The sequence below is a fragment of the Gossypium hirsutum genome, chromosome D08 (genome assembly GCF_007990345.1).
Source record: "Gossypium hirsutum isolate 1008001.06 chromosome D08, Gossypium_hirsutum_v2.1, whole genome shotgun sequence".
In the NCBI taxonomy this organism is placed as follows: Eukaryota; Viridiplantae; Streptophyta; class Magnoliopsida; order Malvales; family Malvaceae; genus Gossypium; species Gossypium hirsutum.
In genome coordinates, this window is record NC_053444.1 from 10,663,454 (window position 1) to 10,679,633 (window position 16,180).

The following is a 16,180-nucleotide window of genomic DNA, read 5'->3' on the forward strand; positions in this document are numbered from 1 at the left end:
TCACATATGTAATATATGTAAGGTCAAATTAAGTTTTAATTAAGAATTTTTTATTATTAACATTATATAAGATATTATTTATTATAAAATATGATCTTATTATAAAATAAATTCCAGTTATCGCAATGAAATACTTCTATATGTGCTGCTATCTACTCTCACATATGTAATATATGTAAGGTCAAATTAAGTTTTAATTAATAGTTTTTATTATTAAGTTTATATAATATATTAATTATTATAAAATATGACCTTATTATGAAATAAATTTCGATTGCTACAATGAAATACTTCTACAATATCTTATAACAAATATAATGTATGGTTTGTTTGTTTCACTAACAATAACTTTAAAAAATAATTTAAAAAGATACCAAACAGAAAATATTTTCTACAAAAATAATTTTTTAAAAAAATAATTTTCCGTAATAGTAATGTAACGCCCCGAATAATTTATCTCTATTTCTGTAAATATTTGATACAAATGAGTATTTGCTTCAATGGTTAAGTTTCTAGATGTGTGTGTGTGAGGTCTTGGGTTTAAGTCCCACCCTTGCTAAATTTTGTTATTTTTGATCCAAGCATTACCCTTGTTAAGTGGACTTATATTAAATTATTTGTTAATATTTATCAGAATGAGCCTGTTGGTTCAAGTGGGAAGGGGGTTGGTTGTTGGAGGTTTTGTGTTTGAATCCTTGCCTGAGCGTGGGTATTATTTTTGGCTCGGTTGCCTGGTAGAGTTTCAGTGCTTCTGGGATTCTAGGGTAGTTGGATGTGAATTACTGGGGAGTTAGGATATAAGTGGGTTTTTAATTAGATTTTATTTAATTTTTATACTTTTTATTTTTCTCAAATTTTCCCTCAGCTTTTGACATTCTGTTTCCTTTTTCTCCTCTGCCATTTTTTTGTCTTTCCCTCTCCTTTTTCGTTTTTCCAATTCGTCTCCTTTTTGTGTAATGTTTGATTGCGTTCGTTCGCTAAGTCTTGTATTGTTACGATTTTATTATTTTGTGGCTAGTGTTTTAATGGGGGTTTTATGTTTATTCTCAGTTAGGGGAAGGGCAAGAAGCAGTTGGTGCTCATGCAGGTATTTGAGCGTTAGGGTGGTCTGTTCGTCAACGGTAAGTTTTCAAATTCTTTATTTGTTGTTGTAGGGCTCCGCTTGTGGAATGGTTTCAGATTGAGTTTCATAAGTGTGTATTGAACTTGGGTCTTTTGATGCTATTTCTTAGGTTCAGTGGTTTCGAGAGTACTTGTGTATCAAAAAGATATCAGGTGTGTACCCCTTATGCGTGAAAAATGAGTTTCGGTGAAAGCTGAAAGTGTAGACTGTTGATAGTACACGGGCGTGTGGTCACCCATGTGGTTGACCATGTGTGGGACACGACCGTGTGACTAACGAAGGTGCGACCGCGCATAAGACACGGTCGTGTAGTGGTGTAGGTGTGACAATGTAAGCCACACGGGCGTGTGAGTTTTCGGCCAGGTCGTGTGGGTCACACGGGCGAGGCCAATTTGGGTTTGTGGGCCACACGGGCATGTGGACCTATAATTTTAAAATTTTCCCTAGGGTCGCACGGATCAACCTGATCGACTCTAGGCCTACCGTAGGGTCGTGAAGGGCTAGCTAAACCCTAAAATTAGTTGATCTGATATTTTGATATTTCGCACTGAGTAGGATACTGATATGTATGTCTGATTATTCTAATAATTGTATATATATGACATCTTTATATGAGCATGTTATGCATGAGATTACTATATTTGTGACTGGGGTGGGTTTCGTATCTGTGGAGGAAGTGTTCTGTATGGCGACCTTCGCCTATATTTCTAGCAGCATGGCTGCATTTATCTAATATGTATCGTAATGACACAATGTAGTGTGTAGAGATGGGTGGGTGTTTTTAACCCCACATGGTGTGATGGGATGGTCGGAGTTAGTGTGTAGAGGATGGGGGTAGGATTCTGTATATTTGTTCTGCATATTTGTATCTGTATATGTATTTGTATATTAAAGGATTTGAGTCCGAATCTAAAACTGAGTCTGACTGTGTATGTGATTTCTGTATAAGTAGCATGTCTTATTCTGTTGCGTTACACAGTAAGTTTACGAAAACTCACAACCGTTTGTCTGTTCTGTTCAAGTAATCCACGGACTTAGGTGAACCGGTGCGACAGAGTGTCACAATGACTACGATTTCGTAATTGATTAAGATTCTGATTATTATTTAATTGAGGTTATTTCTGGGAATTTTGTATTAATAGACTTTTCAGACTGTTGATTTTATTTTGGATTTGAAGTTTTTTGATTTTACACTTAACCTGAGACGATTAGCTCAAAACATGATTTTTTCTAATGTAGATGTTTTTAGAAAATACGAATGGGATTTCCAAATATAACATTTTTATGAATTTCGTTGTTAGTTATGTTTCAGCAAAGGAACTAATTAAATTATGTTTTCAGTAATAATCATGAATGAATATGAGTTATAAAAGTTGAATGGTTTATCGAAACAACTCAGTTTTCAAAACCCATTCTTTGTGACATCTCTGGATTCGGCCATAACATCTAGGCTGAATTTAGAGTATTATATTTAGTGGTATCAGAGCCAAGTACCAAAACTCAGGATGTGAATTTTGGATTACAAAATTTTGTTTTAAAAAGAACTGATTTGCAAATAATTTGGATATTTTTTAGAAAGTATGTGGTACACTGAGTCTCCGGCGCCGATCTTGTAAGTATTTTTGAACTTAGATAGTATATTCTAAAAACACTGTAGATAATACTTTCTGAAACTGTACTGAAGTAGTTAGAGACTGAAACCTCTAAAAACATTTCTAAACTTCTGATAAATTATGCATAAAATATCTGGTAATAAATACTGGAACTGATACATAAAATTTTATAATGTGAATAAAATTTGAAAATCTACGGTGAGCGCTCATTGAACTCTTGGATGTGGTATTTGTGGCCATGGTAGAGGTCGTAAAGGGGCTAGAGCTAAGTCTTCCTCTCTGGGCAGTATGCCAAATTTAAATACGAGTGAGACACTGATTTTGCCTGCTACTAAGACTAGGTCTCAAAGCCGTTTGGTAGTGGATGATGCACTATCCCAAGCCATGTTGAGGTATTGGAGAGGGTCGCTAGACACCATTCTGGATCTGGGGGACGTGGGTCGGTAATTGAACGACTCTGGTCCAATGGTGCTGAGCTGTTTAAGGGTGTCACTCGAGTTGCCGCTACTGTGACTGAGTATTGGTTAGAGGCCACCGAGAGGATCATGAACGATATAGACTGTACTCCCGAGTAAAAACTTAAGGGTTTAGCCTCCTTGCTTCGTGGCGAGGCATATCAGTGGTGGTTATCAATTGAAGAGGGTACTCAGTCAGATCTTTTGAACTGGGACTACTTTAAGACAACTTTCCGGGGGAAGTATATGGGGGCGAGCTATGTGGATGCTCGTAGGCGTGAGTTCATGAATATCATACAAGGTGATAGATCAATGGCTGAGTATGAGACCGAGTTTCTGAGGTTGAGCCGCTACGCTCGAGGCATGGTAGCGTCTGAGTATGAGAAATGTGTTCACTTTGAGGATGTTCTGAGAGATAGTTTGAGGATTCTGATTGCTCTGCAAAGGGAACACGAGTTTTCTATTCTTGTGGAGAAGGCAAAGATCGCTGAGGAAGTTAAACGCGTGGAGCGCCAGAATAGGGACCAAGAGAGAGCCAAGAATAAGAACGATTCAGAGCCCTCTAGTTCTGTTCAAATGCCTAAAAAATGGGCCAGACCTGATGGGCCAGCTAGAGTGAGGGTTCCTATTACTTCTACTAGGATTCAGCTATGTGGAGACTGTGGTAGGCGCCATCTGGGCGAGTGTTGGAGGAGGTTTGAGGCTTGTCTGAGGTGTGGGTCTTTGGAGCATCAAATTCGAGAGTGTCCAGAGCAGGCTGATCAGATGTAAGCTTCGAGATCAGGTTCTGTACAACTTTAGAGGGCAGTTCAGCAGCCACCTAGGGGCCGTGGACCAGCTAGGGGTAGTAATGGTATGGGCAAGGTCAAATAGCATTGGGCAAAGGTGCTAATTAGATTGAGGCGAGGCAACTCATACTGGTTAATGCTGCTCGACACCGTGAGGATAGAGGCACTCCTGACGTTATCACAGGTACGTTCTTTATTTTTTGTGTACCTTATATCGTTGTGATAGACATAGGTTCTACACATTCATATGTAGCTAGTTCTGTTTCTAAAAACCTGGGGTTTCTGTTGAGAGCACTTCTAGTGAGATTACTGTACTGAGTCCGTTGGGGCAATCTATTCGGGTTACTAAACTTTATAGGGATGTTCCATTAGAGGTTTAAGGGGAGGTATTTCTGGCAAATCGATGGAGTTACTATTTGGGGAGTTCGATTTGATTTTGGGTATGGATTGGTTGGTTGAGCATCGGGTCAGTTTGGATTGTACGACTAAGAGGGTCATTCTAAAGACTAAGGATGATAAGGAAGTGGTTGTGATCGATGAGCGTTGAGATTACTGTCCAATCTGATCTCCGCTCTTGTGGCAGAGAAACTGGTTCGAAAAGAGTGTGAGGCGTATGTGGCTGAGAAACTGGTTTAGTTTCTAGGGACTTCTTTAACAGGGATATCAGAACAGTGAGGGATTTTTCTGATGTCTTTCTTGACGAGTTATCGGGTTTACCTCCAAATTTAGAAGTTGAGTTCGGCATTGAGCTTCCACCAGGTACAGCTTCGGTGTCTATCGCTCCATACCGTATGACACCGAAGAAGCTTGTAGAGCTTAAGACTCAACTTCAAGAGCTTCTAGGTCGTGGTTTCATCCGTCCTAGTGTGTCTCCGTGGGGGGCACCGATTTTATTTGTTAAGAAAAAGGATAGGACTGTGAGGATGTGTATTGATTATCGACAACTAAATAAAATAACGGTGAAGAATAAGTATCAACTTTTAAAGATCGACGATCTATTTGATCAGTTTCGAGGGGTTTTAGTGTTCTCGAAAATAGATCTCCTTTTTGGGTACCATCACCTTAGAGTTAAGGAAGCTGATGTTCATAAGACTGCATTTAGGACTCGTCATATACATTACGAGTTCTTATTTATGCCTTTTGGTCTGACGAATGCTCTAGCTATATTCATGGATCTAATAAACCGAGTCTTTCAGCCATATCTGGATCAGTTCATCATAGTCTTTATCGAAGACATTTTGGTTTACTCTAAGAATGAGGATGAGCATGATGAGTATATTAGAATAGTGCTTCAAATACTCCGAGAGAAACAGCTCTACACTAAGTTGAGCAAGTGTGAGTTCTGGTTGCGAGAGGTAACTTTTTTAGGGCATGTAGTTTCTGCTGAGGGGATCCGAGTTGATCCAAGAAAGATTGAGGTTGTGCTCAAGTGGAAACAGTCTAAGAATGTATCTGAAATCTGTAGTTTTCTAGGTCTTGCGGGATATTATTGGTGGTTTGTCAAGAGGTTCTCTCAGATTACAGCTTATTTGACTAAGCTTCTGTGCAAGGGATTTCCTTTTGTCTAGACTGATGCACAACAATCGAGCTTCGAGAAGCTCAAATCTATTTTAACTCAAGCTCTTGTTCTGATACAGCCTGAACCTGGTAAAGAATTTGTGGTATACAGTGATGCATTGTGCGTCAGTTTGGGATGTGTATTGATGCAATATGGTAAGGTTGTGGCTTATGCGTCTCGACAATTTAAGACACACGAAGGGAATTATTCGACACATTATCTAGAGTTGGCTGTTGTGGTATTTGCATTGAAGATCTGGAGGCATTATCTGTACGGTGAGAGCTGTATTATCAACACTGATCACAAGAGCTTCAAGTGCCTCCTTAGTCAAAAGGAGTTGAATCTTAGACAACATCGACGGATTGAACTGCTCAAAGATTATGACTGCATGATAAAGTATCATCCTAGTAAGGCCACTGTGGTGGCCGATGCTCTCAGTCAAAGAGAGACGACTAATTTGAGGGTGATGTTCGCTCGTCTTAGTCTGTTTGATGATTGGGGTCTGTTAGCCGAGTTACAAGTTAAGCTGACTTGGATTGATCAGATTTGAGATAAGCAGTTAGAGAATGAGTCTCTGGGTTTGCGGTTTCGTCAGATTGAGAGTGATAGTACTTCTGATTTTGGGCTGAATAAGGATGGAGTTCTATATTTTCGAAGTCAGATTTGTGTGTCGAATGATTCTGGTCTGAGGTAGTCGATTCTAAGAGAGGCGCATGGTAACCCTTATGCTATGCATCCCGGTGGTAGTAAGATGTATCGGGATCTCCATGAGTTATACTGGTGGCTGGGTTTAAAGCGCGAGGTTACGAATTTCGTTGCTCATTGTTTGATGTACCAGCAGGTTAAGGCTGAGCACCAGTTGCCTTCAGGTTTGTTGCAACCCGTTAAGATTCCTTTATGGAAATGGGAATGAGTGACGATAGACTTCGTTAGTGGGTTGCCCTTGACACCCACTAAGAAAGATTCTGTTTAGGTTATCATGGATAGATTGACCAAGTTTAATCATTTTATTCCAATTCGGACGGATTACTCTCTGCAGAAGCTAGCGAAGCTCTATATCTCTGAGATTGTAAGACTGTATGGGGTTTCTATTTTGATAATTTATGATGGAGATCCTCGCTTCACTTCTTGGTTCTCGGAGAAATTACACAAGGCTCTGGGTTCGAGATTGGATTTCAGTACTGCGTTCTATCCCCAGACCGATGGTCAATTTGAGAGGGTGATTCAGATACTGAAGGATATACTTTGGAGTTGTGTAATAGATTTCCAAGGTTGTTGGGAGGATTATCTGCCGCTAGCGGAGTTTGCCTGCAATAACAATTTCCATTCTACCATCCATATGACACCTTACGAGGCTTTGTACGGTTGTAAGTTTCGTACTCCGCTATGTTGGGCTGAGTTGGGTGAGCATCAAGTTTTGGGTCCTGGGTTGGTTTCTGAGATCGAAGATAAAGTTAGACTAATTCGGGATTGTCTAAAGGTCGCTTCTAATAGACAAAAGTCTTATGCAGATCTGAAATGGAGAAATATTGAGTACTCTGTAGGTGACTTCATTTCTTTTAAGGTTTTTCCGTGGAAGAAGGTTTTGAGATCTGGTCGTAAGGGCAAGTTGAGCCCTAGGTTTATTGGGCCGTATCGGATTTTGAAGCTTGTAGGACTGGTTGCTTATCAGTTGGAGCTACTTCCGGAGTTGAATCGTATCCATGATGTATTTCATGTCTCGATGTTGAGGCCATATTGGTCTGATCCATCTCATGTTGTCTCGGTTGAGGAGATCGAGGTTTGACAAGATTTGACTTTTGAGGAAGAGCCGGTTCAGATTTTAGATTGTGATATTAAGGTTCTGAGGAGGAAGTCTATACCATTAGTGGATGTTCTGTGGTGGAATCATGGCACTGAGGAAGCCACGTGGGAACCTGAGGACTCGATGCATCAACAGTATCCTCATTTGTTCTGATCAGGTAAATTTCGAGGTTGAAATTTCTTTTAGGGTGTAGAGTTGTAATGCCCCAAATAATTTATCTCTATTTCTGTAAATATCTGACACAAATGAGTATCTGCTTCAGTGGTTAAGTGTTCTGGGTGTGTGTATGAGGTTTTGAGTTCAAGTATCACCTTTGCTAAATTTTGTTATTTTTTATCCAAGTCGTACCCTTGCTGAGTGGGCTTATATTAAATTGACTAATAATTCTTATTAGAATGAGTCTGGTGGTTCAAGTGGTAAGGGGGTTGGTGTGTTGAAGGTCTTGTGGTTGTATCCTTGCGCGAGTGTAGGTATTATTTTTTGCTCGGTTGCATGGTAGAGTTTTGGTGCTTCAGGGATTCTAGGGTAGTTAGATGTGAATTAGTGCGGGTTAGTATATTAGTGGGTTTTTAATTAGATTTTATTTAATTTTTATTCTTTTTATTTTTCCCAAAATTTCCCTCAACTTTTGACGTTTTGTTTCCCTTTTCTCCTCTGTCGAATTTTTTTCTCTCGCTCTTTTTTTTATTTTTCCAATTCGTCTCCTTTTTGTGTAACGTTTTATTACGTTTGTTCGGTAAGTCTTGCATTGTTACGATCTTATTATTTCGTGGCTAGTGTTTTAATGGGGGTTTTGTGTTTATTCTCGGTTAGGGGAAGGGCAAGAAGCAATTAGTGCTCCTATAGTGATTTGAGCATTAGGGGTGTCTGTTTGTCGGTGGTAAGTTTTTGAATTCTTTGTTTGTTATTGTAAGGCTCTGTTTGTGGAATGGTTTCGGATTGAGTTTAAGTGCGTACTAAATTTGGGCCTTTGGATGTTGTTTCTTAGGTTCGGTGGTCTCCGGAGTGCTTGTGCATAAAAATGATATCAGGTGTGTACCCCTTATGCATGAAAAATAAGATTTAGCGAAAGCCGAAAGTGTAGACTGTCGACGCCATACAAGCGTGGGGTAACTCGTGTCGTTGGTCATGTGCGAGACACGACCGTGTGACTAACGAAGGTGTGATCGTATGCAAGACACGAGCTTGTGATGGTTTGGGTGTAGCTGTGTGGGCCACACGGGTGTGTGGGTTTTGGGGCAGGCCGTGTGGGTCACACGGGTGAGGCCACTCTAGGCTTGTGGGCACATGGGTGTGTGGGCCCACACGGGCATGTTGGCCCTTAGTTCTAAAATTTTCCCTAGGGTCGCACGGTTCATCTCGATCGACTCTGGGCCTACCGTAGGGTCGGTAAGGGCTAGGTAAACCCTAAAATTGGGTGATCTGATATTCTGATATTCTGCGCTGAGTAGGACATTGATATGTATGTCTAATTATTCTGATAATTGTATATATATATATATGACATCTATATATGAGCATGTTGTACATGGGATTACTTTACCTGTGACAGGGGTGGGTTTTGTATATATGGAGGAAGTGTTCTGTATGGCAACCTTCGCCTATATTTCTGGCAGCATGGCTGCATATTATCTGTTATGTGTCGTAATGACACAATGTAGTGTGTAGAGATGGGTCGATGTTTTTAACCCCACATGGTGTGATGGGATGGTCGGAGTTGGTGTGTAGAGGATAGAGGTAGGATTTTGTATATCTGTTCTGCATATCTATATTTGTATCTGTATCTATAAAGGACTTGACTCCAAATCTGAAACTGAATCTCACTGTGTATGTGATATCTGTATAACTAGCATGACTTATTCTGTTGGGTTACACACTGAGTTTACGAAAAGACACATCTGTTTGTCTGTTTTATTCAGGTAATCCACAGACTTAGGCGGATCGGTGCGATGGAGCCTCACGATGACCACGAATTCGTAATTGATTAAGATTCTGATTATTATTTAATTAAGGTTATTTCTGGGAATTTTGTATTAATAGACTTTTCGGACTGTTGATTTTATTTTGTATTTGAGGTTTTTCATTTTACACTTAATCTGAGACAATTAGCTCAAAACATGATTTTTACTAAAGCAGATTTTTCAGATAATACGAACGAGATTTCCAAATATAACATTTTTATGAATTCCGTTGTAAGTTATGTTTCAGTAAAGGAACTAATTAAATGATGTTTTTAGTAATAATCATGAATGAATATGAGTTATAAAAGTTGAATAGTTTATAGAAACAACTAAGTTTTCAAAACCCATTCTTTGTGACATCTTCAAAGTCAGCCATAACGTATAGGCCGGGTTTGGGGTATTACAAGTAACCACATACATGATTTGGCAGTGCAAATTTAAAGTGGATGTAAATGAAAATTGTGATGTATTTAGCCAACAATGTTCCCTTTGTTTACGGCTTATTTGACTAGTTCATGTTTATTTTTTTAAAGTGGTTAGAACTTGCCTTTGTTCTTTCAATCCGTTAAAGCTCAATGCTTAATGTTATGCTGCCAACAGCTCCACCATCTTACTACAATTGCATGAAAAAGGCTTGGAAATTTTGTAAGCATTTGGAACATTTTGTTTCAAGTAGTGCTCAATTAATCACATACTTAAAACTATCAACATTTTGACACCTAACAACATTGTCACACTTAATGAATGAAAAACATAAATGGATAATAATAATACAAAGTTGAGAACCTAACTCTTCCATAATATCAACAAAGCATCACTTGCTCACTTTGTCATCCCTGTTATTATTATTTTTAATATTCTTAGTTGCCTCACAATAAACAAAGCAAGAAGTTTATGAATGAACATAGTATAAATTGAAATAGCAACAATTGTGGGATATATACCAAAATCCATTCCTTTTTTTGGTGCATAGTTTCCAATACAAAAGATAAATGAAAAAGGTTGTATTCAAATATTATTTCTCAGCTCCATGTTCTTAATGATAGTATCATTGCCTATTAAACCTCCTGTAAGTCCGTGGGTGTGAGCAAATCCCCCTCGGCTCATCCCACTATGTACTTCCTAACTGATGTTAGTGAACTATGCATTTGGAACGGTGTCATTAGTCCCATCCCCAATTCTATCTTCTGACACATCAGATGTAGGAAATGAGAATGGCAAAGAAATAGAGAGTAGTCAAAGAGATGGAAATGGGATTGAGAATGGAGTAGGAGAAAGGGAAAATATTCATAGGCATAGGCATAAGGAGATGACACCCGGACAAAGTTACTGTTGTTGATGGCTGCAGATAGTGGAAAGAGATTGTGTTTGTGATATTGTAGCACACTTACCCCCTTCCTTTCCTACCATCTCCATCATTGCAATGTCCTTGTTGGTGAAGCCTGCAAGGTCACCTTCACATGTGGAGGGCAGCTAAGACCATGATTTATCACTACCCTTATTTACACCTCATTTTGCTTTCTTCTATGTAATTGAAGATATCGAGTTTGATGCAAACATACGTTGTTATTATTATGTTTTTTTTAATTTTCATATATCATTCATTCTTGTCTTTGAAAAAGAACGTCAAACAGTTTGGGTTCGATCGTCAACATCTTGAACTCTATTGTTCCAAAACTACAACCTCCATTCTATTAAAGAAATGATCAAATGTCACTATAACTGGTTAGATAAATTGATAGAACTATCAAGTCAATTTACAATTAATAGAGTAAAAACAAAAAATGAAAAGAAATTTTTTTCTACCAACATATGAAAGGCACCAGAAAACATTTTAAAACAATATATTACAATTGTTAAATATAAATACAAGTGTTAAGTCATTTTATAATTTGGGCATTAATCCTACATAAAAAAAGTGTCTTAGTTCAATAAGCAGGTGTACTACACATTCTATCAAACATGAGGGTAATGGTACTATAGCAACTCTAGATTGCCAGATAGATAGGGTGTACCAATTGTGACGAAAGAGATTAGGTGGAGAATAGACCTATCCAAAGGCCTGGTAGCCCGTCCGGGCCTATAAGCACACTTGACTTGAGTCGAGTTTGGATAAGGATTTTTGCACTTTGGGTTGTCCTAGCCCAAATTCAATTTAAATATTGTAAGAGTACTTTTAAATTAAAACTCAATTATAAAAATATATAAAATAGTAACTAAAATTATAACTTTTAACATTTTATTAATTTTTTCATAGTAAAATAGACTTTTTGGACGGGGTAGTCCGACCTTAAAAAATTAATCTCGGCTTGAAAAATATTTTAAAATCGGGTCTTGACTGGCTCGATTCGACCCATGGACACATCTAGTGAGAACAATGTCGCACCAAACACTTCTTTAAACATATATAATCAATTATCTGTGATCATTTCGATCGAGCACCTCACAAAAAGATTTACTTATAAGTGAGATTGGGTAAAGAAAAATGTCACACCAAGCACTTCTTTAAACATGCATAATATCATTTCGAAAGTAATACCTCACCAAATCAATCACTTTAAGTAAAGACGGATATGCTTATGGAAATACTCGTTCAACTAAAGATTTTAACATACTTCCTATGTTAGCCACCACTAGATGACACTATAGTTCACTCACAAACTTCATTTAAAGTCTTTTTGAACTTTGCTACTCATATACTACTGAAACTCTCCCAAACATCTTCACCACTTTCTAGCATTCCAACCTCCTGCACCAAATCTTCTACCAACACATTCTTTCTGATTTTTAAGATTTTTGCCCGAATCTTATTAGCCTTGTACTCAAGGTTTTCAAAAATGGTCTCTTTCATATTCCAACTCAATGAAACAATGTCATGGATAAACCTTCAAACACATTATACTAATTGGACATTTCCAGGAAAATACAACTGCATGATTCTTTTGATAAACTTGTTTACATATTTCAGAACTAGAAATTACATTGATGTACACTTGAAGAGTCAATCCTTAATTTATGAATAATAGAGTAGCCAAAAGGAAAGATTCAAAAAAATCATTCTAGAAAGGAGAAACACATGATGCAAAAGCTTTCGCCAAAGGCTATATAGTTTCATGGGATTGGATACCCCCAAAGTTTCCACCATAATCTGCAGGAGAATATTGTGTATATCAATTTACAGATACAGTGATGAAAATGGTGATTGATTGAGTAAAATTTTATTCATGGGTGTAGCTTTGATTCTCAATGTATAGAAAGAATAAGAATAAGTGGTAAGGCAGCCAATTTCATGTTACTCCAATTCTTTCCATATACCTGCTTTAAAATAATATCCACTGTCAAAAAACAATATTGGACCACTCCCCAACTTTTTATGTTGGAGGAAACCTCCATTTCTCTTTTTCTTTGTTGCTAAAGAATCTATCATCCAAGTTGAATATGTGTGTATGTATTTTAATGTCAAAGCTCAACCAGTTGTCAAATTTCTTTTTTAACAAGGTTAGTGCTTAGAAGCTATATGTTGGATTAAGTACTAATATTCTACGCAACATATATTCAAATCCAACACATAATTATGCTTGATTATATGAAAATGAGATTTTTGAACTTGCAGAACAAATATTGTTCTTAATGCATGAATTTATCCCTCAGTAACATTTTATGTAAGGTTTTCAATTTGGAAATGATCTTTGGAGCAAAGAAATTCTTTTCCTCACTAAAAATAAAAGAAAATAAAGAGGGTTTGAAAGAACTTTGATTCTCATAAAACATACGCATTCATAATTTAGTTATCTAACAAGTTAGAAAATTGTAAGGAAAAAAGAAAGGATTAGAAACAAATTAGATCTCACAAAGTTAAAAAATCAAACTTTGAACAGAAAGAAAAAGGCTTAGAAATTCATGGAGAAAATAAAATAAAAAAAACTGAAGTGGCTATGTTTAGGGTTTTTTTTAACCTAATAATGTGTATTTATAATGCAAAAATAATATAATGGAGAGAATACAAAAGTGCCTTTAATTAGCATGATATTTTTTAGGTTTCTTGGCAATTTTTGTGTCAAACTTTTAGTCCAAATTTGGACACTGTGCTAATTCTTTTAGGCTCAAGTCGTGAAATAACTTCTGTTAGATCTTTCAATTCCCTTTGAATTGATATTATGGGCCCAAAACGGATTTCTGTAACTCAAGTTATGGTCAAAATATTGAAGTAGTACTATTTGGAAAGTCTAATCCAAAAAACTTGCCAAAAATAAACTTTAAACTCTTTTTTCTTCAATTATTTACCTAAATAAATAATATATTTAAGAACTTAAATAGTATAATTCGATTGCAGAATTATCACAAATAATTAGAAAATTACGCACTTAACAGCCAAACATGAAATTGACAGGACTCAAAATGACCCAAAAAATTTAGAACCTGAAATGATCCAATCCGAAATCAACTTAATCTACCTAGTGTGTTTGAATCATGAAAAAAGACTTACAAAAAATGTTTTTTTTTTCTTACGTTTTCATGTGTTTGTTTCATGAAAAATAATTTGGTCAATAAAAAATGACTTACATATCAATAGAAAATAAACCCTTTTCTCAAAAAAAAAAAATTGACTGTTCTACTGAAAAGTGCAAGTAATTTTTCAGACAAGAGTTCTGTAATTTAATTTTTATATAAAAATTAATTTAAATTACAACTAATGTTATTATATTACTAATAAAATTTTTATTTTATAAAAATTTTAAAATATGGATATCAAATATTATAAATTTGAATATTATTAAACATATTTATAATTATATATTTTAATGATATAATAAATTTTAATATTTATAATAAATTTTAAATTTTAAATAATCTTAATTTTTTTTAAATATCTATATGCATATTTTAATAATATAAATAAGTGTATTAGTTTAAATTATTGTTAGCTTAATTTATCTTTTCTAACTCCAATGTGTTACTATCCACTCTCACATATGAAATATATAAAGGTCAAATTAAGTTTTAATTAAGAATTTTTTATTATTAAGAATATATAATATATTATTTATTATAAAATATGGTCTTATTATAACATAAATTTCGGTTGCCGCAATGAAATACTTCTATATGTGCTACTATCTACTTTCACATATGTAATATATGTAAGGTCAAATTAAGCTTTAATTAATATTTTTTATTAAGTTTATATAAGATATTAATTATTATAAAATAAATCTTGACCGCTACAATGAAATACTTCTATAATATTTTATAACAAATATAATTTATGGTTTGTTTGTTTCACCAACAACTTAAAAAATATTTTTTAAAAAAATACCAAACAGGAAATATTTTTTGCAAAATAAATTTTTTTAACAATCATTTTCCGTAATAGTGAACAAATACATGATTTGGCAGTGCAAATTGAAAGTGGGTGTAAATGAAAATTGTGATGTATTTAGCCAACAATGTTCCTTTTATTTACGGCTTATTTGACTAGTTCATGTTTTGTTTTCGAAGTGGTTGGAATTTGTCTTTGGTCTTTCAATCCTTTGAAGCTCAATGACTTAATGTTATGCTGCCAGCAGTTCCACCATCTTACTAGAATTGCATGAACAACGCTTGGAAATTTCTTAAGAATTTGGAAATTTCATTTCAAGTAGTGCTCATTTTATTATATATTTAAAAGTATCAACAAATTTGGCACCTAACAACGTCGTCACACTCAATGAATGAAAAATCTAATGGCCAATAATACAAAGTTGAGAACCTAACTCTTCCATAATTTCAACGAACCATCCCATTCACTTCGTCATCCCTATTATTATTACTTTTAATATTCTTAGTTCCCTCACAATAAACAAAGCAAGAAGGTTATGAATGAACATAGTATAAATTGAAACAGCAACAATTGTGGGATATATACCAAAATCCCCTCCTTTTTCGGTGCAGAGTTTCCAACACAAAAGATAAATGAAAAAGGTCGGAATTCAAATATTGTTTCTCAGCTTCATGTTCTTGGTGGTAGTAGCCTTACCTATTAAGCTACCTATAATGCCGCGGGTGCGAGCAAATCCGCCTCGGCTCGTCCCGCTTTGCACTTCCCAATTGATGTTAGTGAACTATGCATGTGGAACGGTGTCATTAGTCCCATCCCCATTTCTATCTTCTAACACACCAGATGTAGGAAATAAGAATAGAAATGGAACAGGAAGTAGTCAAGGAAATGGAAATGGGACAGAGAATGGAGCAGGAGAAGGGGAAAACAGGCATAGGCCTAGGCATAAGGAGATGACACCCGAACAAAGTTACTGTTGTCGGTGGATGCAGATAGTGGAGAGAGATTGTGTTTGTGATATCCTAGCACACTTGCCCCTCTTCCTTTCTTGGCATCTCCATCACTACACTGTCATTGTTGGTGAAACCTGCAAAGTCACCTTCACATGTGGAGGGCGACTGTGACCATGATTTATCACCACCCTTATTTCCACCTCATTCTACTTTCTTCTATGTAATCGAAGATATCGAATTTGATGCAAACATATGTTGATATTATTTTTTTAATTTTCATATATCATTCATGCTTATGTCTTTGAAAAAGAACATCAAACAGTTTGGGTTCGATTGTCAGCATCTTGAACTCCTTTGTTCCCAAACTACAACCTCCGTTCTATTAAAGAAATGGTTAAATCTCACTATAACTTGTTAGATACATCGGTAGAAGTGTCAAGACAATTTACTATTAATGGAGTACAAACACAAAATGAAAATATATTTGTTTTGCCAACATATGAAAGGCACCTTAAAACATTTTAAAACAATATATTAAAATTGTTAAATATAAATGCAAATGTTAAGCCATTTTATAATTTGGGTTTTAATCCTACATAAAAGAAAGT

General features: G+C 36.0%; 1 protein-coding gene across 1 annotated transcript; it reads left to right on the forward strand.

The window, feature by feature from the left end:
- The first annotated feature begins 15,335 nt into the window (after positions 1-15,335).
- LOC107908085 (uncharacterized) lies at positions 15,336-15,743 on the forward strand. The gene has a single exon (XM_016835359.1). It carries the CDS (start codon positions 15,336-15,338, stop codon positions 15,741-15,743), a length of 408 nt encoding a protein of 135 aa, XP_016690848.1.
- The last annotated feature ends 437 nt before the right edge of the window (positions 15,744-16,180 follow it).